Raw genomic sequence first — 23,720 nt, 5'->3', positions numbered from 1 at the left:
CCGCCTGGGCTCGGTCCCGACCGCTAGCTGGTCAGTCCCAATTCTCGGGGGAAAGGGAAAGTACGGGATACGGATTGTGGTGTCATTTCCTTACGGGGTGGTATGTAGATCGCAGTACGTCGAATGCAGGGCAGTTTTAGGGGTATGTTGAGGGTATATGTGCCGGAGGACAGTTTTATTGGAATGCTGTAGGTTTGAAGACGTCCCCACTTGCGCGTTTCTGAGAGCCTGACCAGCATGTGGGCAGGGGGAACTTACGGTAATGGTAGGGAATTTAAGTGTATTGCAGTGGGAGTGGAGGGTACATCCGGAGTGGTGGAGAGCCCTCCTAGTATTCTAGTCTTAAAAGGAGACTAAGATTGGCTGGGCCGGTAATTTTGAAGATTTGCAACGAGTGGACCATCAGGGAAACAGGAAGGTCGCCGAGAGACGGCACTGGATGCAAGGGCAGACAGCAAGTCAATTGATAAGTGCAATAAACAATTGTGAGCCGGAATACATTCGCATACCCCAAAACGTCCGCGGTTCAAAGATTGGGGATGGGCCATTGTTTGATGAGGATTATGACGATTGTTTTTTTCAGTTCCCTCTTGCAATTCCGCCTTCCAACGGGGGGCATCACGACCCGGTTTTACCATCCAAACCCAGCCAGATTAGCAAAGTGTGTGAGCTGCGGTGTTTTCCCGGAGTCATTGCTCAAGCTTCAATGTTCTCACCATCTCTGCGAAGTCTGTGTCATGTCTACCAGGTCGTACACCTGTGACATCGACAGCACAACGACCGAAATACAACGGGTATTGTGTATTCTCTTCTTTGTAAACTACAGCAAAGACGTTGGATTTTGTTCAAAAAGGGCCTTCAATTTAAAATGAATATCCGCTTTTGTAGCAGCACGTATTGTCGGTCTGTCGAAGAGCGAAAACGCCCGTGCGTTCGAGATTTCGGCGCACGTTAAAGATGCCCAGGTGGTCAAAATGATTCCCGAGCCCTCCAGTACCCCGCGCCTCATCGCCTGTGCAGCGTCATCGCGTTAGAGGCCAACTGCGCTCAAATTTCACCTCGACCAAATTTACTGTGACCGTCCAGTACGTACCGCCAAAGCAACTGGGACATGACCGGAAGCCCCATGAAATGCATTCTAATTATTTAAAAGCGTTTAAAATAGCTCCATCTCAGGCGACGCAGCTCCTCCTTGCAGCTCCGCAGCTCCGACGCAGCTCCTCGCAAACAGCCATGAAGCGGAAGTCAAATTGGGGCCGGCCCAGTGCTTTTAACTAGAGTTCTATTCTAGAGTTCTATTCTAGTTCACTCTATTTTTACTACGACCAGTCAGGAGAACCGGTCAAGCTCCGCTGGGTGCGGTTCTACTAGGGCTGCGGCGAGGGAAAAGCGTTCCGCGTGCGGCCGCGCGGGCCGAGTGGAACGTCACTTCAGTTTTGGCGTCATGGCCGCGCTCTCCGCAATTTCGGTTTTGTTTTCGATGGTCGTTTGCGCCGCAGATTCGCATATTTCAATGGTCGTAATTTGTATCTTGCAGTCTTTGTAGGCAGAAATTACGGAAATGACATTTTCAAGAGGTTGAAATTTTGAGTGCAGTTGGCCTATTTGTTCACAATCAATCAATCAATCAATCAATCAATCAATCAATCAATCAATCAATCAATCAATCAATCAATCAATCAATCAATCAATCAATCAATCAATCAATCATTTTCGGTCTGTAAAGTAAATTACAACTGATATTTAGGGGCCAATGGTACACTGCATGTTGGTGTTCTCTGCCGAACAGCCTGAAAATTCTGAAATCCATGGTTTTATACCACTTTTATGTGAAGTGTAAGGCGTTGCTGTTAAAGGAGCCATGAAGAGAAAACACAAGTTTGGTTCATTCGAAAGATTGCCTCGTTAGAACCATAACGACACCACTTATAACGCAAACTTCGCTCAAATAAGCTACATAATTAGGAAAAAAGGAAATGACCATGCGACCCACCAGCTCATTTTCCGCAACAGAACCTGTGATGTCACTTGGGAATGCTCTGCGATTGGCGGAGGCCGGCAAAAGCAAACGCATGTTAGGCAGGGCTTACAGCTTGCATAGTGAGCTAAATGCCCGTGAAACACACTGCACATTCTTTTTATGACAAAGAACGGTGGAGTAAACGGTTGAAGTTCCGAACGAACACGCAAGCGTGTGCGCCAATGCGTACCAAAATACTGCCTGGCCGAGCTCGACATCTCGCCGTCGCGCAGACGAATTTTCGGGTTCGAGGCGCTCTGACCTTGGGGGAAAAAATGCCGTAAACACCGCGCATTGACGCTCGTATCTTTCTGGTCGAAGCAGCCCTAGCAAAAATTCTGATACAAATTCTAATACACGTATATGCTTATTGCCACTAATAGACCTATCAGTCTGTATTAGTCTATTAGGTCTATCAGTTTGTATCAGCCTATTAGTCCTATCAGTCTGTATTAGTCTATTAGGTCTATTAGTCTGTATTAGTCTATTAGGTCTATCAGTGTGTATTAGTCTGATAGGTCTGTCAGACTGTATTAGTCTGATAGGTCTACCAGAGTGTACTAGTTCTATGAGAACCAGTGCAAGTTCGAACAAAGCAATGGAACATGGCAACACATTTTATTATCAGGGTACACAGGCAAATTCCTCTGGCTGACAGAAATCTGGCTGAATAATTTAATGTTACATAAGTTCGTGACCTGATTAAGAACGAATGAATAAATTGCAATGCGAATCCACAAAATAGCTGCAGCATTCAATCAGAAAAGCTCGTCAAACCTGTACGGTCCAGCCTAGGTACATATCGAGCGCATTAATGGCCGATTGAACACCATTCCCATTTCGATTCAACTTCAAAACGGCATTCACCTTTCCGCAAAACGCGATTCGAATGGAGTCTCTTCTTCGTGAGGCATTCCGTTGAGAATGAACAAAGGAGTCCGAAGCGGCGAGGTGACGGGTCAAAGATGGGTCGGGCGGCGGCCCGGATCACATTTGTCAATGTTCGGCGGGCCCTAGACACATCGCCAACACTTCTGGATGACGTGATGCACACGCTTTCTTCGATGTCAGGCGTTCGTTAAACAGCATAGCAGACAGAGCAAAGATGTCCGGAGCCGCGAGGTGACGGGTCCATGATGGATCGCGCTGCGGCCTGGTTCATACTTGCCAAAGTTATACGGGCGTTAGACACATCTCCAACACTTCTAGATGACGCGATGCACACGCGTCTGATGTGAAATAACGCTAGAAGCCGCTTCCTTCTAGCCGTCTTCTTCCCGAACGTACACACACGCTAGCCGCAATTTGATACCGTCGCCATCTTGGCTACCTAACGAAGACCATTGGCTTGGCTTGGCTTGACTTCGTTGCAGTTTTCTCGGCTTCGTTAGATTTCTTGCTGCTCTTCTTGCAGCCTCGCAGGTACGGTCAGGTTAAAGTCCTATCATCTGCTTTAAACGCCGATCAAGGGCCTTTAGGTCAGGTTAGCGTCACTAAATAAAGGCGTAGCTTATTTAGTGACGCTAGGTTAGGTAAGGTGGCTTATTGCTGGCGCAGCACTCCCAGCTCCCATCAGCGCTCTTCATGTAGCGCATTTTTTAGGAGCGAAAATGAAAAAAAAAGTTGACCTATTTTGCATAAGAATTTGGTCAGAGATTTACGGAGATTTGTTAGTGAACAAAACGCTTTATAATAATATACCAAATAAACATTATTGCTCAAGGGCGATCATTTCAACCTTTTTTGGCTTGTGATTTTCCAGAAAAAATAAAAATTCAGGAAATCGCACTTTGCGGGTCCATTTGTATTAGTTTTTATTAAAACCAATACGTCTCTATTAGTATTTGTAAACTAATACAAACTAATAGGTGTATTTGTATTATACTAATACAACTTGTATATGAAACTTATAAAACTGATACAAGTTTGTATAAGACTAATACATGTCTTATACACCTAATACAAAAATGTATAAGACTAATACAAGTTTCTATCAGAATTTTTGCTAGGGAGAGAGCTCGCTCGAACGGCTTTCCATACACGACACCGGCCAACTGGCATAAGCGATACTGCTACTGAAGTTGAACTATTATTAACCGTAATACAAATACGGCACATACGTACCAGTCTGTATTCGTCCGTCGCGACGGGGCTGACGAGGCAGCGGTGCCGACGGCAGGGCGTTCGTCTGTTGTGGCTATCGCGAAATGGTCGCTTTCCCGTCCACCGCGTATCCCACAACTCTTGCCGCTCGTGCACTTAGAAGCATTGAGCGTTCAAGTGGTGTGAGGTTGTTAAATGCAAGCCCGAGCTCCTCGGCGAGAGTTTTGTTCTCCGGATCAGGCGATTCCATGACTAGGGCTGCGGGTGCACTAGGTTTTACTAGTATTTTTAAAATGGCCGCCGTCTCGGTCGACTCCCGCGTATGGGTGCTATATGGAGTCGGCATACTAAGTATCTGTTTCATGGACCGGCCCGTGTGACGCCATTGCTCACGTCACCAAATGTGCAATTTTAGCGGGAGATTTAAAATTTTGGCTTAAATTGCCTTATTTCTCAGTGAATAAAGCATCATTTGCTTCCGGGAAAGCGCTTGGGGTACTATGAAACACCTAATCTTTCGAATAAAACAAACTTTTGTTTTCTCTTCATGGCTCCTTTAAGTATTGTGGCAGTAAGTTTTTGATCTTTTTTTGTAATCGAGCTATACGTCATCCTTTTCTGTAAGCTTGTGGAACTATACGAGCTGCAAATCACTGCGATAATAGTTCTACAACTTAGTGATATGGAGGCTTTTAACCTCGCATCTATCGACGATGCTCGCCCACTGTGGTTCGCGCTGTAGGGATGAAGCCGTTCTTTGCCGACATTTTCCGGTTGTGTCAGGAAGTGAATTTTTTTGTAATAAATCGAAAAGTGACGGTAGAAATGTGTGTGGTGTAATTACGGGGTGTGGATATTTTTACTTAATGTGGGTGTGGTCGGAATACTGTGCTCACTGGGGATGCTGAGATAAGTAAGTGGTGTGCGTATTTGGTGGTGACGCTGATTTAATGCATATTTTGCGCCTGGTGGCTCATTCGCTCGCCGGTTTTTGTTTTCTTTTGTTTTTTAGCCACTGACTGTCCCCTTGACTCACAATGCTGCTATAAAGGATGCTGCTGTTCTTTGCCCAGGATGCAGTGCATTCATCCACTTCGGAAAAATTAAGGTGAAAATTTTCCACAGTGCATACTACCTATTTTTCCTTTCCTGTTGGCAATCCTTGGATAACCATTTTTTTTAGTAAAGGTGATGGTTAGGGAAGGTTTTTGTCTGCGTCAAATAACATCAACTCATCCCATATGTTTAAAATTCGTACTCTTCAAGGCGCAAAGCGAAATCTAAACTTTTTGTCGTCTTGTCACTATACCCAGCGGAATAAAAAAATAAATTCTTAACGAACAAAAATATTTTTAACCAGGGCTGAATATGAGAGGATTTTTAAAAAAGTGCAGAGGTGAGCATGCCATCATTTTTACGGGAAATTACACCCTCCACCACTACGATGGAAAACAGCGGTCTGATCGGCCGGCAAATCTCGCCGCAAACCGCTGTACGCCCCTGGACATAAAAATGGCTCAGGGTTAACCATTGTAATACAATTTATTAATCCCGAACGTGAACACCATGCGCACAGTGTGTCGGGAAAGCTTAGCCCATCCTCAGAATTAGCAGCCTGCTGCCTACCATATCTACGACATTATTAGACTCATCCTGTAGCTTGCCTACCATATCTACTACATTATTGGACTCACCTTGTAGCTTGCACTGAACGCCACGCACAGACAGGCCGGCCAACACGCCAGCAATTGCGAGACTGAGTTACCAAGCGCAGGCAAAGCAGCCGGCAACTCAGCCATGTCGTGCGCGTGCGCGCTGCGTTTTTTAGTCTTCGATCCTGTAACACCAGTCAGCGCAGTGTTCTCGTACATCAGTCTTTAACCTTCGCCTATTCACATGGTTTGTTTGCGCTGAACCGTAAGCACAGACAACGCAGCCGCTGCTGGGCCCTAAGGCGCTGTTGATGCAGCCGTTTCACCTGCGTAAGGTCACGTGGTAGCGTTTAAGGTCCAAACAAGCGAAGCGATAAGAAAGGCACATCTTGCGGGCCGGCGGCTGAAGGTCATTGCGACGCGATGAATGAACTTGAAAGTTGTAGCCTACTGGAGCTGTCGCTCTAAATACAATAGAGAGTTTCAGCTGACCGTTCCTGGCGCTCCGCTCTGCTCCGATAACTAGCGGGAGCGCCATTGCGCATGCGTGACGCGCAAAGGCGCTTGCGGCGATACCGGAGCGGGGCCCTGGTCCGCTAACCTGGGCCTCTTAGCGGACCGTCGCGGCAGCGTAAGTTACCGTGTGGAATATAAACAAGGTTGCCCCGCTATGCGAGCGCGCTCTCGCGAACTCTGTTTCTTTATTAGAATCGTGAGCGACGAAATCGCGAAAGCTCTTCCGAATATAGGCAAAGGTGCCACACTCCAACATGCTTTAGTACGTAAGCGAAAAACGCCGACCTTAGCGGGGCTGCTTCCATGCAGCGCCGAGGAAGACAGCCTTGTCTTGGCTATTCCAAAGTTTAGCGGCTTCTTTAAAATAATTTAGAATCATTATACCGTGTGAGCGACTGTGTTGCATATATTTTATAAGCCAACCTTCCCACACAATACTGAAATGTTATTTACACTTCTCAAAAATTACATAAGGACTCATCCTGTCTTTCCATCAAAGTTCAAAAGAAACTGAGTTTTCGTTGCCATGGTCTTGTGTTCTTCAATTTCTTTTTTTCTTCCTTGATACAAACGCGGTTGTCGGCGCGCGGTTTCACTTTGGCACGTGCATGCAGGTAATAGGCTCTATTTCTGACGGTTAGTGATCTCAGGATGCAAATGTCCGCCTAGAAACGCGAACTCCGCAGATAGTTTCCGGCTGAGAACAAGCACAATTACGAATTAACCGAATTTACACAATAGCGAAATCGAAATCAATAGCTTTAAAATGCATTGAAAACATAGCTGGTCAACTGAAGTTGTAAAACTTCTTTGAATTAATCGAAAGTATCTTTAACGTATCATTGTTTTTGTAGTTTGATTATATGTGGCGCGGTGTCTTGGCCGAATTTTAACAGCGGGCTTTGCGTTTTGCATATGGTGAAGACCAAAGTTGTGAAAATCTCCATATTGAATTTTTCGCGTGGATATACACACGCTCAAAAAATTGATTTTAAAAATAGGAACCCTGGCGAAATATTGAATACATCCATGACAATACCAGCTTACCTATTAAACGAAATAAACACACCTTTAAAACAGCCTACAAATTTTTTTATCGCAATACTACATATTGAGACAAAATCTTTTCTACTATTTGCTGAAAAACTGTTCTGTCGGATGACTGAATACCGCGGAATTCAAAACAATATTTTTCTCCCGGTAAACTGATGCCTACTACTAAAGTTTCGCTTAAGCCACAAAATGGCCAGCATAAAATGAAGGTCCATCGATTGGTGTCCGCAACAGACAATGTAGGTATTAGTTCCCTTTAGCAATTTTGGACCACTGCGCTAAGAAATTCCGCATTTTGGGAAGAATTTTAAATTTATATAGATTTTATTCCTAGGGGCACATCTACAAGGATCACCCCAAGCTGCTGCTACAAGCAAGTCCTCGTCCATTGGTTGATAACCAGGTGAGTAATATACCACGGTATCTCTATGTAACGGTTTACTAGAAGGCCTCGTTCCCTGAACATACCATAGGTATTTTCACCTTGTTGATATGGGATAGAAATGTTGCTATTAATGGTGTTGCTGACGCAAGAGTTACTTCTGCCGGATGCGGCGCCGAGTGACGAACAAAGTCGTTTCACCACAAAGAAGTATGTGAGTATTGCTTCTCCGGTGTATATAAGGTTGTTCATTGTTTTTTTAGGCTTTTACTTTTAGCAAGTTCTTGTTGCTGTTTTCGTAAACTAGATTGATAGTTGTGGTTACAATATGATGCACGCAAGCGTCGTAAATGCTTGTCAATAACGGCAAGGAGTTGCTTTGGCAATTAAGCATTCATTACGTAGTATTTAATTGCATTTTAAGAAAACATACCAACCCATGAATTTTTAATTTATGACTATGGTATGAGGAGGAGAAACTACTCCATCCAACTTCCCCTCAAGGAGCACCTTGAGTAATCTTGGTGACGGTATTGCCGACACCGTGGTCCCCGAGCCCCCACACTCGCGCTGTATCCTACCGTGGCCAGAAGTTTTAAGGTGAAGGGTAGAAACACAGACGGATGCCGTCGGAGCCGTGTTCAAGCTGCGGCTGATCGGTTCCCTGTCTTTTTACCAAGCAGGAAGGTCCGGAACCTCTCCGGCATCAGGGTAAACCGAGCGAAGGAAGTACCCTTGTTCCCTACTTTTTCCATGCTGCATGGTTCTTTCCAAATTTTCGAAACACACTGATCGGCCCCCCAAAGGGGCCGCACCGAGGCGAACTTTCCCCCATTGCCTGGCCTATCGTTCCAAATACCTGACAACTTCCCCCGTGTATTGATCATTGCATTCGAAGACAACCCAGCCGGAAAAAACCATTGGCCGACCTATTGGCGTTCCATTTGGTCGACCAATTGATCGGCCAATTGGTCGGCCAATAATGTTTTAGGCACCCATTGGCGTACCCATTGGCCCGCCAATTGGGCGACCCATTGGCCGTCCAATTAGGCGACCTATTGGCCGACCCATTGGAACACCAATAGGTCTTCCCATTGGCCGCCAACTTGTTGCACTTTTAGTTGGTTCATCCCACTGCCGCAGCCACTCCATCTGAGCTGCCGCTGCAGTGCGCTGGTTACCTGTATCACAAATACAAGAACTCTTGGAATGAATGAATATCTTTATTGCTCTGTTTGTATACACAGCATGCAGACAGTTCGTCGTTTAAGCAATTTTTCACAGGCCATTGTCCATGCCGCGCTCCGCTCGCCGCAGGCTGGCTGGACCTTCACAAAGTGAGTGACAAAAGCGAACAATGGGTTAACTTTATAATAAACCGCAGTTTCGCGCATTAAAACAAGGCACTGAAATGTTGCGTGGCGTGAGCTCACCTCTTCAACAACGTCCCGTGCATGGCGAACTGCATTGCGCGGCGACGCCGTGAACCCGTCAATCGTAACACGAACAGCCCTGAAATATATTTAGGCAGACAAATTAATTCTTAATAACACCGCTCACGCTATGAGGAGTGAAAATGGCAAGGAAAACTCGCATATAAACAGTATACTCACATAAACAGACACGCTTCCTTCGGTGCGAGGCTTAGCGGCGTTCAGCGTAAAGATGCATCTTGAAACACTGCTATGGGTGTGCGACATCATCATCGCCACTTCTCACACTCTTGCAGACCACCTTACATTTCCAATGCAGTCAGAGAAGACTGCGTGTGCAACCGACCAACACGCCTACGACCTACACCGCCAACACCACGTGCGTTGAATACAACTTGTCCACTGTCCGTCTATGGATTGGATTCGATTGGATTGGATCGGGGTTTTATTTCAAAACAATTTTGCTACTCGTGTCGGAAAGTTTTCATTAGTGTTTGTTTGTTATGTTTTTAAGGACTTTATCTTGAATTGCTGATTGTAATATCAAAGATAATTGCCTCATAAATATACATTTGTAAAGGTTGAAGTTCTGAACATTTCTGAAGGTTTCAAATTAAGAGTAAGAGAGAGAATTAAATTTCAGCCAATTGATGTCGTAATTGAATACTATCCAAATACTATCCAAAATGGCTCCCCGATTGGGTCATCATGTTGGAGCAGTCAGTAGTATTAACTTTATAGTTGGAGCCAATGGGTCCAATTGGGCCAACTGGCCATCCTAATCGAGCCAATGGGCCCAATTCGGATCGCTCCAATAGGGCCATTTGGACCAATTGGGTTTCCATTTGGACCAATTGGGATTCCATTTGGACCCATTGGGTGGCAAATTGAACCAATTGGTCGGCCAATGGTTTTTTTCAGCTGGGAATACAAAGCCAATGACATCTACATCCGTTTTCATAGGTAACTGCATTGAACGTGTTGTAGAGAAACACTAGAAAGCCTAGGAACTCACCTCTGGAGAAATCCTTGTAGAAGTAAGCAACCCGGCACAATCAAAAAATGTCCTGGAACAAACCCTGATTGGCGAACTGAAAATCAGTCACTCCTCACCGAGCGCTAAATACATCACAAGGTGTCATATCTGAATCTGATCTTTGCAATGAAACTGACTCTGACATCCTCGAGGGCCTGCGCGACCAGGGCGACATTGCAGTAAAGAAAATCACTATGCGTCAAGAACATCAGGAAATCAAAACCAAACATTTAGTCCTCATCTTTAATCGCAGTACCTTACCTGACTTTGCACCCGCCGCGGTGGCTCAGTGGCTAAGGCGTTGCGCTGCTGAGCACGAGGTCGCGGGTTCGATTCCCGGCCGCGGCGGCCGCTTTTCTGATGGAGGCGAAAAGCAAAAACGCCCGTGTGTACGAGATTTCGGCGCACGTTAAAGATCCCCAGGTGGTCAAAATTAATCCGGAGCCCTCCACTACGGCGCGCCTCATCGCCTGCGTTGCGTCGGCGCGTTAAACCCTACAATCAATCAAATTACCTGACTTTGTGAATGCAGGCTTTCTTTGATGTACCTTCCGACCATATGTTCCCAACCCACGTCGGTTCTTTAAGTGCCAACGTTATGGGCCCAGTAATAACAGCTGCCCTGGGCGTTTACCGTGTGCAAAGTGCCCAGAGCACGACCACACCACAGAGAATTACAACAGGAGTTTGATTAAATGTCCGAACTGCAGTGGCCCGCACCCAGCCTACTCAAGGACGTGGGAAACATTCGATCTTGAGAAGAAACTAATCAATCTTAAAGTCAACGAGAACATCTCTTACCCAGAGACGCGTAAAAGGCTCAGCGCCTTTGCTTCTGCGAAGTATGCCGACGCCGCTCGCGGGGGGCGGAGCGGCGTCTTGTCACTGCGTCCACCCAGTACTGCGAAGCAGACTTGGTGCCTCACAGCCCCCCACCCCCCCCCCCCCCCCCGTACGTCTAAGGTAGCCCAACCAGCTGACACTACACCTGTGGCACCCGCAAGTGTTGCGTCGGCCACGAACGCCATGAGTGGCGGCTCTGCCGTTGGTCCCCTTCTTCTGGCTGACAGACCTCAGGTGGCCATGGATGTAGATGTGGCGGGTCCTTCAACCGCCTCTGCGTCCAACACCCAACAAACAATGGTGGGAGCGATTCTTTCCTCCAATTCAAACATATTCCGTCTTCACTGTCACAGCACTCAGATGATCACATGGACATGACACCGTCTCGGCCCGAAAGAACTGCACTCCATGGCGGGGCGGGGAAAAAGCCAGCAGTCCCCCATGTCACTGGCCCAAATCATACCTGAGGGTGGTAGGTGATACATCCATCCATAGTTTTCCCCAGCCAAAATCTTCTATAAACACAGTCGAACTGGGGATTAATTTTAAAACCTAAATGTTATATATGAAATACTACAGGAAATTCAAACAACCGTCATGTGTTTACAAGAGCCTCACTTGAACTCTAAGCACACCAACTTCCTTGACCAATACTCAGTATTTGGAAGAGACAGAGATAGCTGCATGCACGGCTGTGGTGGCATGGCAATAGTTATGCAAAAAACCGTCCCTTGTCAATCTATTCATTTGCGCACTGGCCTAGAAGCGGTTGCTTTTTGGACACGTTAAAGGGACCCAAAAAAGCTTTGTGAAGGTGGCAATCAAATGCATTCAGGTGGTAGAACACATAACGGGGGATTTTTGAGCCAAGTGTGAGCCCCATACGTTGTGCGGATAATTTGTAAACAATTTTTGAACATCGCCTTTCTCAGCCGATGAGCGCGACGCCGCAGCGAGCCGACCGCGGCTGACGCAGCGGCGATCGCCGCTGACGCAACAGCGAGCCGCCCCCCCTGATTCGCCCAATCGCCGGTGAGGTCGGCCGCCAGCAACGCCACTACCAGTGGCTTCCGGCTGCTCTTCTTCCTTCCTGCGCGATCCCGAGGTATGGTGTCAGGCAAAGGCGGGTTCGAAGCGATTGACGCGTGCCTAGGCGCAGGAATGTAGCAAGCGCAGAACGGAAGTCGAGCGTCGCGATGTCACATGGATATTCCCAGTGTTTCCAGCTGCTTTTAAAGAAGCAGAGAGGGAGGAGGCATCAATCGGCATGGGGGAGAGGTGCACTTAATTGCTTCTCGCGCAGATAATACTGAACGTAGATCAATAATTCCAACGGCATTGCATCACAATATTGGTGCTACGCGACAATACAGGCCTTTTGTAACTTTTACAAAAGGCTTTTCAGGGTCCCTTTAACAACACTTTGCTCAATGTACATTCCCCCTGAATATCGTTTGTCCAGTTCCAAGTTTGAATCTCTTATAGATGAGCTGCAAGAAACGTTTTTCCTAGTTGGTGACGTTAATCCGCACAGTCCACAATGGGGATCGGAATGCACAGATAGATAGAAAAATTTCTCTTGTCATCGGGAGCTTGTCTCTTTAAGAAAATGCATTCCACGTACTACAATACAGCACACCACACATATTCACACATTGATCTGGCTATCGGCTCGCCCGTTCTTTTTCTATCCATCGAATGGGAAACGGATATGAATCCCTACGGAAGCGACCACTTCCCAGTCCCCCTCAGATATTTAGAAAAATGCCTTTACAGTTACACTTCACACAGAAAGTTCAAAGAAGCTGGTGCCGACTGGGCAACGTTTAAAAAGAAGTCTAAGCTTACACACCAATAACACAATTAGGTATTGATGAAGCGTGCTTCTTCATCACAGCACATATACTTGATGCTGCTAGCGTTTCTATTCCCCAGACCTCCGGTACCACACCTAATCTTCAGAGGCCCTGGTCGAATGACCATGGCAAGAAGGCCAGAAATGCTTATAATAAGGCCTGGGGGGTCCTCCGAATGTATCCTACTAAAGATACCTAATTTTCTTCAAGCGCGCGAAAGCCAAGGGACGGCGAATCCAACGTCAGGCAAACAATTACATCATCTTCCCGTAGGGGAACCCTGAGTAGTATTCGAAGCAGCTATGGGGTCGACTGAAGTTACCATTAGATTTCAGTTAGTCGTTTCCGTTGACGTTCAGCTCCGCGTGCTTGCGTTGTATCAGTAGCTTCTTGACGTAGTTTGAATGAGTGAAGGACATGTGGCGCGTTCGTAGCACATGCTCCCGTCTTGGTTTGTAGCGCAGTGGGAAGAGCGCCACGTACCTCTCGTTGCGGCCCGAGAGTCATGGGATCGAAACCGGGCGCCGCCTAAGTATTTCTTTTTATAGTGGGCTGCGCTGACGTCAGCCAAACGCTGACGAAGCTGAATAGACGCGCATGCGCAGTATAGTGCGTATGGCGGACAACAACGACAACGAGGGAGGGAGGAACACAGCCCCGAGCATGAGATGCTTCGCATCTAAAATAGATAGTTGTAGGTCTTTTTAATCATCAATAAATTTCTATACAGATGCACGCAAAGTTTGGACCAGGATACGTAAAGTGCAGGGGGAAAAAACCTATGACACCCCTCTTGTCAGCACCACTGGCTATACACTTGAAGACCAAGCAAACACCCTGGACCAACACTTTGAACATATTTACAGCTCCTCCCACTACACCTAGACATTCCTGCAATACAAAGAGTCTGTTCAAAAAAGCCTATCCGTGACAACAAGAAATCTAATGACGGGTATAACTCCTTTTTGGCTAAAGTAACTTATGGTAGCTCTCAGCACATGCCGTGCTTCAGCGCCAGGGGCCGATAAAATAACATACACAATCATTCTGCATGTCCACTTAGATACCCTCAATACTCTTCCCTTCTTGTGCAACACGATATGGCGTGCTGGGTACTTTCCTCACGCTTGGAAAGAGGCAATTGTGTTAGCTATATTGAAAGAGGGAAAAGATGCCTCTTCTGCGACAAGCTATCACGCTATAGCTTTCACAAGCTGCTTGAGCAAGCTCTTTGAAAAGATGATCAATACATGGCTTATCTATTTCTTTTAATATCATGGTGTCCTTGATAGCTGCCAGGCAGGCTTTAGTTTGGCAGATCAACATCTGACAATCTTATAGCTGCTGAATCTTATCTTAAAGATTCTTTTGCTCCTAAACAACACTGTATATCTGCATATTTTGACAGAAAAAGGCCTATGACACGCTTGGCAGTATGCCATCCTGCATGACCTCAAGACTTTGGGAATTTGGGGAAACATGTTAAACACACTGGAAAGCTACAGGTCAGTTAGAACATTAAGGGTACGAGTTGGTGCAGCGTTATTTAGGACGTATACACAAAATGGCATTTTCCAAGGTGGAGTGCTTAGCTGCACACTTTTCATTGTAAAAATGAATACATTAAGGAGAGCACTGCCACCAACCATTTCTTATTCAATCTACGTAGACGACGTTCACATCAGTTTCAGGTCATGCACCTCCAATATCTGTGAATGGCAGATCGAAGTTGCTGTGAGCCGACTAGCCAAATGGTCAGACAAGAATGATTTTAAACTAAATCTGCTGTTCTCTTTTCCCGGAAGCGCGGGATCCCTCTGCAAACGACCATACAACTTAAGGGAGTTAATATACCCGTAAAAAGAGAAAAAACTTTTTTTGGAGTTGTTTTAGATAACCATTCATTCATCTCACATATTAAACAACTTAAAATGAAATGCGTGAAGACTATGAACATCTTAAAAGTCCTTTCCCGCCAATTTTATGGTGCAGATACGACATGCCTTTTACGTGTTTTTAACGGTCTTCTGAGGTCCCATATCCGCCGATTTCATGGTGCAGATACGACATGCCTTTTACGTGTTTTTAACAGTCTTCTGAGGTCCCATATGGACTACGGCAGTGTAGTTTATGGGTCTGCCTTAAAAAACAGCTCTAAAATTGCTGGACGCAGTGCTGCACTTGGGGCTCCGCCTGGCGTCCGGGGCTTTCCGGACGAGTCCTATTGAAAGCCTCTATGTCGAAACTGATCGATGATGCTTGGAGCACCAGCGTACATACATGGCACTTTTGTACTGCGTAAGGGTGACATCCTTAAAAAGTCATCCGCCCAATGCTATTATTGAAAACACATCCTCCGAAAGGCTGTTTTTGAGCCGTCCATCGCTTCCTGTGCCTTTCTCTATCCGAGTGAAAGTGGAGGCAGAGGAATTTGGGGTGATCTTATCTGAATGTTATAAAATTGACTTCCCCGAGTTTTTCATGCCGCCTTGGCAACTGTGCGCTGTCACCTGTGAAATGTACTTCCAGAAAATTTACAAGAACATTCACCCACAGAATTCATCCGACAACACTTCCTGTACTTGCAAAACAAATTCCTATACACTGCTTTTTACAAAGATGCCTCCCAAACTGCCACTGCTGTGGCATGTGCTGCACATGGTCCCAACTTTGGCAGCACTAGGACACTAAATAGAAACACAATTATATTTATATTTACGTCTAAGGCACATGCTATATGAATTATGCTAGAACACATAATACGAAGAAAGACACAACAATCCATTATATACAGAGACTCATTGAGTGTTGTGACAGCATTGCATTACGGAAACCAAGTAGGAACATTGTGCAGAACAGGTTAATTAAACAGATAATGGCAGCCTACGCTTTAAAACAGGTTATAGTTGTGTGTTGGGTGCCTCGACACAGTGGCATTCCTGGTAATGAACTCGCAGACCAGAGCGCCGCTGTGACAGCACTTTGCTGTGGCGTCGACGTTCAGCAGCTTCCCTATCTTGACTGGAAACCATTCATCCGAAATACAATTCGACAACGCTTGCAGCAACACTGGGACACTCATACAGATAACAAACTCCACACTATAAAACCCTATTAGTCAGCTATTACACAGAAAAACACAACAGAACAACGGAAGTATACTTGTGCAGACTACGAATACGCCATACACATGCTACTGAGTCGCCCCTTCTGCAGGGAAAACCGCCGCCACAATTTGACAGGTATGGACATCGCCTATTAGCCACACATGTCTTAGTTGAGTGTGGGTACTTCCACAAGGCAAGGAAAAAGCACTTGCAGGAACTCTACACTCACACGATTCCTCTTCATCCCTCGATATTTTAGGTGATCAACCCTTCCGTTCAAGTAAACCCCTCTTTGCTTACCTTAGAGACATTGGCTCTGTAAACCGCATACTATACCAGTGTAACCTCAGGCCCCTCAGAGTGGGAGGAAGCTATGAGTGTATATTTATTCCTTACATTCTTACCCTGTCATCCCCATTTCCGCAATTGTATTGTTGTTTTAAATGAGCGGCTGTATACACCCCCACACTAACCTCACTTAATTTCATCACATTTACAGCCCCATTTTAATAAAACATCATTCAAAATGATCAACCATTCCATTGGCGCTGTTTGGCCATCGTTGCCTTTGCACCAAAAAAGAAACAGATACACATACTCCATCAAACTTTAGCACACTCAGAAATGTAAGCGTTCGGATGCGGGGATGACCGGCTGCAATTTTGCCATTTAAAATTTTAGATGCGACGCTGAGAGCATCTCTTCTCGGCGGCCCTGTCCTTCCTGCGTGCGTCCGTCGTCGTCGTCGGCGTCCGCACTCTCCTCCGCTCACCCCCTCTCCTCTCCGATAGCGAACACTCTCTCGCGAGGGGCATTGGATTGGATTCGATTGGGTTGGCTTGGCTTGTATTGGATTGGATTTGGATTAGATTGGATTGAAGTGGATTGGGTTGCGTCATAGCCGCGGCAGACGCACTGGCGCCGGCGCGTGCCCAGGTGAGAGCGAACACTCTCTCTCAACATCTGCGGGTGTGCGGCCCAGCGCACTCTCACTCCGCCGGTGGGCGGCGCTGCGTGCGGTGCTCGCATGTGCAGTACTCTCTCTTTCCGCGGTCTCCTCTCCTTCCGGCGCGCTGCGCATGTAACCGGTGTGCTGCTCTACGGCGGTCTTACGGGCGACGGTTGCTCTCCGCTTGCGCTTGAACCCCCCACAGCATCGCATCACACCAGGGTTCCCGCGAGGGGAGGTGGGCGTATTTTTTTTGTTCTGACGCAGCTTGAAAAGGCGATCTGTGGATCCCCTTTGTTTGTGAATTTTTTAACCCGGTACCTCCATGGTTTCCTTGGTAACGCATTGTGGCTGTGGATTTTTAAGAGTCTTTTAGCAACAAATGCCGTTGCCTATACGAGCAATTTCAGCATGTTTATGCAGCAGAAACTATTCCAAGCAGCAAAGTAGGTTCCCGATAACCTGTGCTGTGTTCGACAATGGCAACGATAATGTGTGCTGACTCGTCGCCATGGAGGGGCAGAATGGCACAAAGGGATACGATGAAGATGGCGATGAAGATACCATGTTGTGGACTCTGGCCTAAAAGAGTCTGTTGGAGACATATACTGATGTGGGGTATACATTTTTAATATGAACAAATGAGAGTGGGACTAATATTGATGATAAATAAATATAATGTAATGTTGAATGACCATACCGAAGGGGCCCTATTAAACAGATGTAACGGAACGGTAGAACAAGCAGACGATTAAAACAACCTCGGTCAGCTCATCTGTTTTTATCCCGAGCACGAGAAAGAAATCCGGCGCACAAATGGTATTAGTTGCTTGCGTTCGCAAACACTCCCAGATTAGGAAAAGTAAGATAGCTCTGTCATTCAAAAGTAGAATTTACAACCAATGCGCCCAGCCGGGTATGACATATCGAGCCGGAACTTGCCGCCTTAAAAACAATTTGAAAGCAAAGTTGGAGCGGCTCAACAGGAAACGGAACGGATAATGATCGGAGTAGCACTTGGAGACAGAAAACGTGCTACGTGAATTAGAGAACAAAGTAGAGTAGAAGACATCATAGCTCAAATAAAGAAGAAAATGGACTTAGGCTGGCCTCGTAGTTAGACCAAATTTCAAGGGATAGACTACAAGGGCGACAGAGTGGACACCGAGAGACCAGTCTAGAAAAAGAGCGAGAACCGTTACTGGACAGGGGGACGAGACAAGGGATTTCGGAAGCAAAGAATGGACTCGAGCGGCGCGGGAAGGGAGCGATTCAATGACGGTGGCATAAGCCTTCGTATTGCAGGGGACCTATTTCGTATTTGTATATGGTGGTGATTAGCGATAGATGTATCAATTAGGCGAGTCGCAAAGTACGTTCCCTCCAAACGTCCTCTTCGTTTGCTGATGTGAACGAAAGTATGTGCACCGTCAAAGTAACTGAAACACTACACACCAGAGGTAAAGGATGGTCATACTTATTAAGGAAGACGTTGAACCATCACACATGCTTTCCTAACCTGGGCATAACAAAGACTTAGGTGTCCCCGTTTTTTTTCAGCTTCATTATTTGGTTATGGTTATGAGCTATCATTACAAATGTAGGTCTCTAAAAGCGTTCTTTCGCCTATAAGTGTTTGACTCAATGAGAATTTTGTGTGCATCGATTGGTTGTTGGGCCACAATGCCAGATTTTTGCCCGCCGTGTTACCTGTTTTAGAGTTAATACCCTTCACCACAGCAAACAATGGTGGTAACACACGGGTCTTTTGGATCCGAAGGACCTCGGCACATGTACTGTGTGTGATTTCATGATTTCATTATTTATTTTGTAGGCAGCCGTCCCTCCGGGAGGACCATATGGAACCCCCTTAGGTGGTTCGCGGCAAGCTGCCGCGCTGCGACACCAAGGGAATGAAAGCCGTGGTGGTGCATCTGTGTGGGGGGTATGTATATTTTTTGTCCTGCTTGCTTAATGGTTCTCCAATGGAAAAGGAAGTGAAATTTCCTACATAGTGAATTTGTTAAGAAAGAAGGCCTAACAACGCGATCACTGTCCGAGAGCGGCAAATGTAATATTAGGGATCAAAGGTTTTCGAAAACTTCAGAACATCAACGCACTGCGTACGACGTACTGAATGAGAAACCGTCAGTGCGCAACCGTGGAACGGGTAGTGTGGTAATGTGTGTGCCACCATGTGTCAGAGCTGCATAAAACCGACAGGTTAGAGTCCATAGAAATGACGGTGTGCTCAAGGGGACGCTTTTCAAGTGGTAGGCATGTGTCCACTCACTATCATCGTCTTTTCCTTTTTCATCATTTACTTCCTCTTTCGCTTACTATGACGGGAACGCTTGTCCAAACTCTTTTGCTACATCTTGATACACTGTTAGCGGGAACATGCTTTGCCACTCCACAAAATGGTGCTTGTGTCAGTACCACGCTCGCATTTCTCCCGTTCTACTTAGTACCCATCAGACATACGCAATTCCACTTCGAAGGCGGCAACAATTCTTCAATTATTATCCACTTTTGTACTCAATAATTTGGTATGCTTATAGAAGCGTCCTACAGAAATCTGGCATGCCAGCATTCGTTGGCTCATTTTCAGCTTTTGCGCAGTTCCCATTTCGTGTGTAGTTATTCTGTCGGCAATATGTGCCGGATTTTCGCACAATGTAGTTAAAAATAGTTTACAAACGAAAATGCTGATGCTGATGCTTCGAAATATAATGCCAGCCCTCGCACTTGTCGGAACTTGTTTGCGCCCTGTCATTGTGCTTTTATTCGGTGATATGTTCCAAGAGTACCAACTGGCCCATGTTGAAAATGTTGCGGGTAAATAACTAGAAGAAGGAATGACAGAAATACTACACAACTGGATACCAAAGCCGTACCCTCCTTCTTCGAAAGAATATCGTTTACTGCACCATCTTTTTTTGTTATCGGTGGAGCAGACTGGATCTTCTTAATGCATGGCCTGAATGTGAAACAACGGTGTAAGAGGCAATTTAGAAAGGCATAGAAACATATTTTTGCTTTATACAACGAAGAAATGCCCGTTTGCAGAAGGGTATACCTGTTTTTGTTTCTGATTATGGCGGTTAGTAGTCAGCAAGCTAGGCCATACTAGGATTTGCCTTCTTGTTCTTCAAATTAAAGGAGCAAAAAGGGGACTTAACTTAAGGATAATGAAGCTTAAAGCAGTTCCACGCATTACGTTCCCCAAAGATTGAAAGAATATGCTTATGATAATTGTCGGTGTTGCGCCAGAGTGTTTATCCTTGCTCCTGCCATTAGTGTTTGCTGTCCTTATAGCGATGTATTGACACGACAAGTGACGATGGCCAATAGCACTGATTTCCAGCACACTTGGCTGTTGTAAGCATTCGTGAGCAACACCAGGAGCCAGAGGTCCTGGTAAAAGAAGATAACTGTAGTAACCCTGGATTATTTCGTAAATAAGAAAACCTTTCTAATGCCAGGCTTGTCTTCCAAAAAGAAGGTTATGAACTGAAGCCGCATCTAACAAATGTGGCAATATATAATGAAACCACCAATGCTGAAGCATTAAATACTGGCTCGAAAAAGGATGGGGTCGGTGTATTTACTATTTGTAGTTGAGTAAGAACTGACATGATCTACGCGACGTGGCATTTCTTTTTAAAAAGTATAACTACTACATGTACTGGCCCCTGTATAAAAATTATCATATTTGACCAAAGTATAAGTTGAGCAAGTAGTAAAGTAGGTACCGGATAATATCCTATTTACTTGCTGATGCCAATACGGATATACCCTGAGCAATAGCAACGAGGGTTGGAAAAATACACAGAGGGAACAAGATAATAGTTGACACAATACATACATTGCAGCTGTTTACATAAAAAAAATTTTATAGATATGTACTGAAGTGAGTTCTACATATTGTCAGCATAGTAATTATATCATTGGCAGAATATACTTATGTACCAAAGCACGGCCACTCCAAAGGCCCTCTTTGCTTGCCGATGCGACGGCGAGTATGGGCCGCATCAAAGTAACTGAAACAAAACAAACACATGACAGGTAAAGGAAGGTCATAATATTTAAGGCACACATTGCACCATCGAATACATGCTTTCATATCTGGACGTAAAAACGGCTTAGGTGTCCTGCATTTTTTTAGCGCCTATATTTTGGTACGTTTATGAGCTTTCATCACCAATTTGGTTGCTAGAAGTGTTCTTTCAATTGATAATATTTGAACCACAAGGAAATGTGTGTGCATCGATTCGCTGTTTGGCCACAATACCACATTTTGCAGCCGAGTTACTTGTTTTCGACTTGATACCCTTCCCAGCAGTAAACACTGATGGTAAAACATTGGTGACCTCTACAAAAAGGGGCTCGGCACATGTACTGTGTGTGATTTTATGATTTTATTTATTATGTTGCAGGCAGCCGTCTCTCCCGGAGGGCCATATGGAAACACAATGGATGGTTCGGGGCAAGCTCTAGCGCTGGAACACCAAGGGCACGAAAGCAATGGTGGTACATCTGCGTGGGGGGTATGTATATTTTTGTTCGACCTCAGTTGCCTAATGGTTCTCGTATCAAAAATGAATTAAAACCTGCTACATACTGATGGATACTTCAGCGAGTTACTTTATCAAACCTTAGCACACTCAGGTAAGGTCACCGCTCGCATGTGTGGATGCGCGCGTGCAGTTTTACCATTTAAAAGATTTGTTCTGACACAGGGTAAAAGACGATTTGTGAATCGACTTTGTTTGTGAATTTTTAAACCCGGTAGCTGCATAGTTGTCTTGGTGAAGGCATTGGGGCATTCAATTTTCAAGAGTTTTTTAGAGACAAATGCCGTTGACTGCATGAGAAATTTCAGCATGCTTATTCAAAAGGAACTATTCCAAGCAGCAAAGTAGATTCCCGATAACGTCTGCTGTGTTTGGCAATGGCAAGGATAATGTGGTCTGACTCGTCGCCCGAAGGAGCAGAATGGCACAAAGTGATACGATGAAGAAGGAAACATACACCATGCTGTGGACTCTGGCCTAAAATAGTGTGTTAGATACTTATACTGATGTGGTGTCTACATTATTATTATGGTCAAATGAGAGTGAGACTAATAATAATGATAAATAAATCTAATCTAATGTTGAATGACCATACCGAAGGTGCCCTATTAACCAGATGTAACGAAATGGTAGAACAAGTGAAGATCATAACCTCGGTCAGGTCGTCTGTTTTTATCTCAACCACGAGAAAGAAATCCGGCGCACGAATGGTACTGGCTGGTTGCCTTCGGCAAACACTCCCATATTAGGAAAGGTAATCCAGCTCTGTCATTCAAAAGGAGAATATACAACCAATGCACCCAGCCGGGGATGACATATGGAGCCAGAACTTGGCGCCTTAAAAACAATTTGAAAGCAAAGTTACAGCGGCTCAACAGGAATTGGAACAAATAATGATCGGAGCAGCACCGGGAGATAGGAAACGTGCTACCTGGATTAGAGAACAAAGAGTAGAAGACATCATAGTTCAACTAAAGAAAAAATGGACTTGGGCTGGCTACGTAGTTAGACGAAATGACAACGGATCGACTACCAAAGTTACAGAGTTGACACCGAGAGACCAGTCTAGAAAAAGAGGAAGAAGAATTACTGGACGGGGGGTCGAGATGAGGAATTCCGGAGGCAAAGAATGGACCCGAGCGGCGCGGGACAGGGGCGATTCAATGACGGTGGCATAGGCCTTCGTATTGCAGGGGACCTATTTCGCTTTTGTATATGGTGGTGATTAGCGATAGATGTATCAATTAGGCGAGTCGCAAAGTACGTTCCCTTTAAACGTCCTCTTTGTTTGCTGATGCGAACGCAAGTTGCGCAACGCGAAAGTAACTGAAACAAAATACATTCGAGGTAAAGCATGGTCATAATAATTAGGGACACGTTGAACCATCAAACACATGCTTTCCTAATCTGGGCATAACAACGACTTCGGTGTCCCAGTTTTTTTTCAACTTAATTATTTTGTTGTGGTTATGACCTATCATCACAAATGTAGGTCTCTAAAAGCGTTTTTTCGCCTGTAAATATTTGACTCAATGAGAATTTTGTGTGCATCGATTGATTGTTGGGCCACAATGCCAGATTTTTGCCCGCCGTGTTACCTGTTTTAGAGTTAATACCCTTCACCACATTAACCAAGGGTGGTAAAACACTGGTCTTTTGGATCCAAAGAACCTCGGCACATGTACTGTGTGTGATGTCATGATTTCAATATTTCTTTTGTAGGCACCCGTCCCTCCGGGAGGACCATATGGAACCCCCTTAGATCGTTCACGGCAAGCTGCCGCGCTGCGACACCAAGGGAACGAAAGCCGTGGTGATGCATCTGCGTGGGGGGTATGTATATCTTTTCACTGCTTGCTTAATGGTTATCGAATGGAAAACGAAGTGAAACTTGCTACATAGCAAATTTGTTAAGAAAGAAGGCCTACCAACGCAATCACTGTCCGAAAGCGGCGAACGTAATATTAGGTATCAAAGGTTTTCGAAAACTTCAGGACATCAACGCACTGCGTACAACGTACTGAATGAGAAAGCGTCAGTTCACAACCGTGGAACGGGTAGTGTGGTAATGTGTGCGCCGCCATGTGTCAGAGCTGCATAAAACCGACAGGTTAGAGTCCATCGCAATGACGGTGTGCTCAAGGGGACGCTTGTCAAGTGGTATGCATGTGTCCCCTCACTATCATCGTCTTT

The 23,720-nt window shown here is 45.5% G+C and overlaps 1 protein-coding gene across 2 annotated transcripts in view; it reads left to right on the top strand.

Annotated features, from left to right (window-relative positions):
- LOC144142804 (uncharacterized) overlaps positions 1–23,720 on the top strand; it is an 83,816-nt gene that overhangs the window by 1,567 nt on the left and 58,529 nt on the right. For both annotated transcript variants that reach the window (XM_077674561.1, XM_077674560.1), the window contains exons 2-7: positions 584–794; positions 5,136–5,231; positions 7,679–7,747; positions 18,785–18,895; positions 21,390–21,500; positions 23,250–23,360. In XM_077674561.1, coding sequence (XP_077530687.1) covers positions 584–794; positions 5,136–5,231; positions 7,679–7,747; positions 18,785–18,895; positions 21,390–21,500; positions 23,250–23,360 — 709 coding nt within the window. The remainder of the gene's footprint in view (positions 1–583; positions 795–5,135; positions 5,232–7,678; positions 7,748–18,784; positions 18,896–21,389; positions 21,501–23,249; positions 23,361–23,720) is intronic.

This window comes from Haemaphysalis longicornis, unplaced genomic scaffold (assembly GCF_048455015.1).
Source record: "Haemaphysalis longicornis isolate Haplotype H1 unplaced genomic scaffold, Haemaphysalis longicornis Haplotype H1 scaffold_6, whole genome shotgun sequence".
Taxonomy (NCBI): Eukaryota; Metazoa; Arthropoda; class Arachnida; order Ixodida; family Ixodidae; genus Haemaphysalis; species Haemaphysalis longicornis.
Note: the sequence above shows the minus strand (reverse complement) of the source record. Positions and strands in the feature narration are given on the sequence as shown.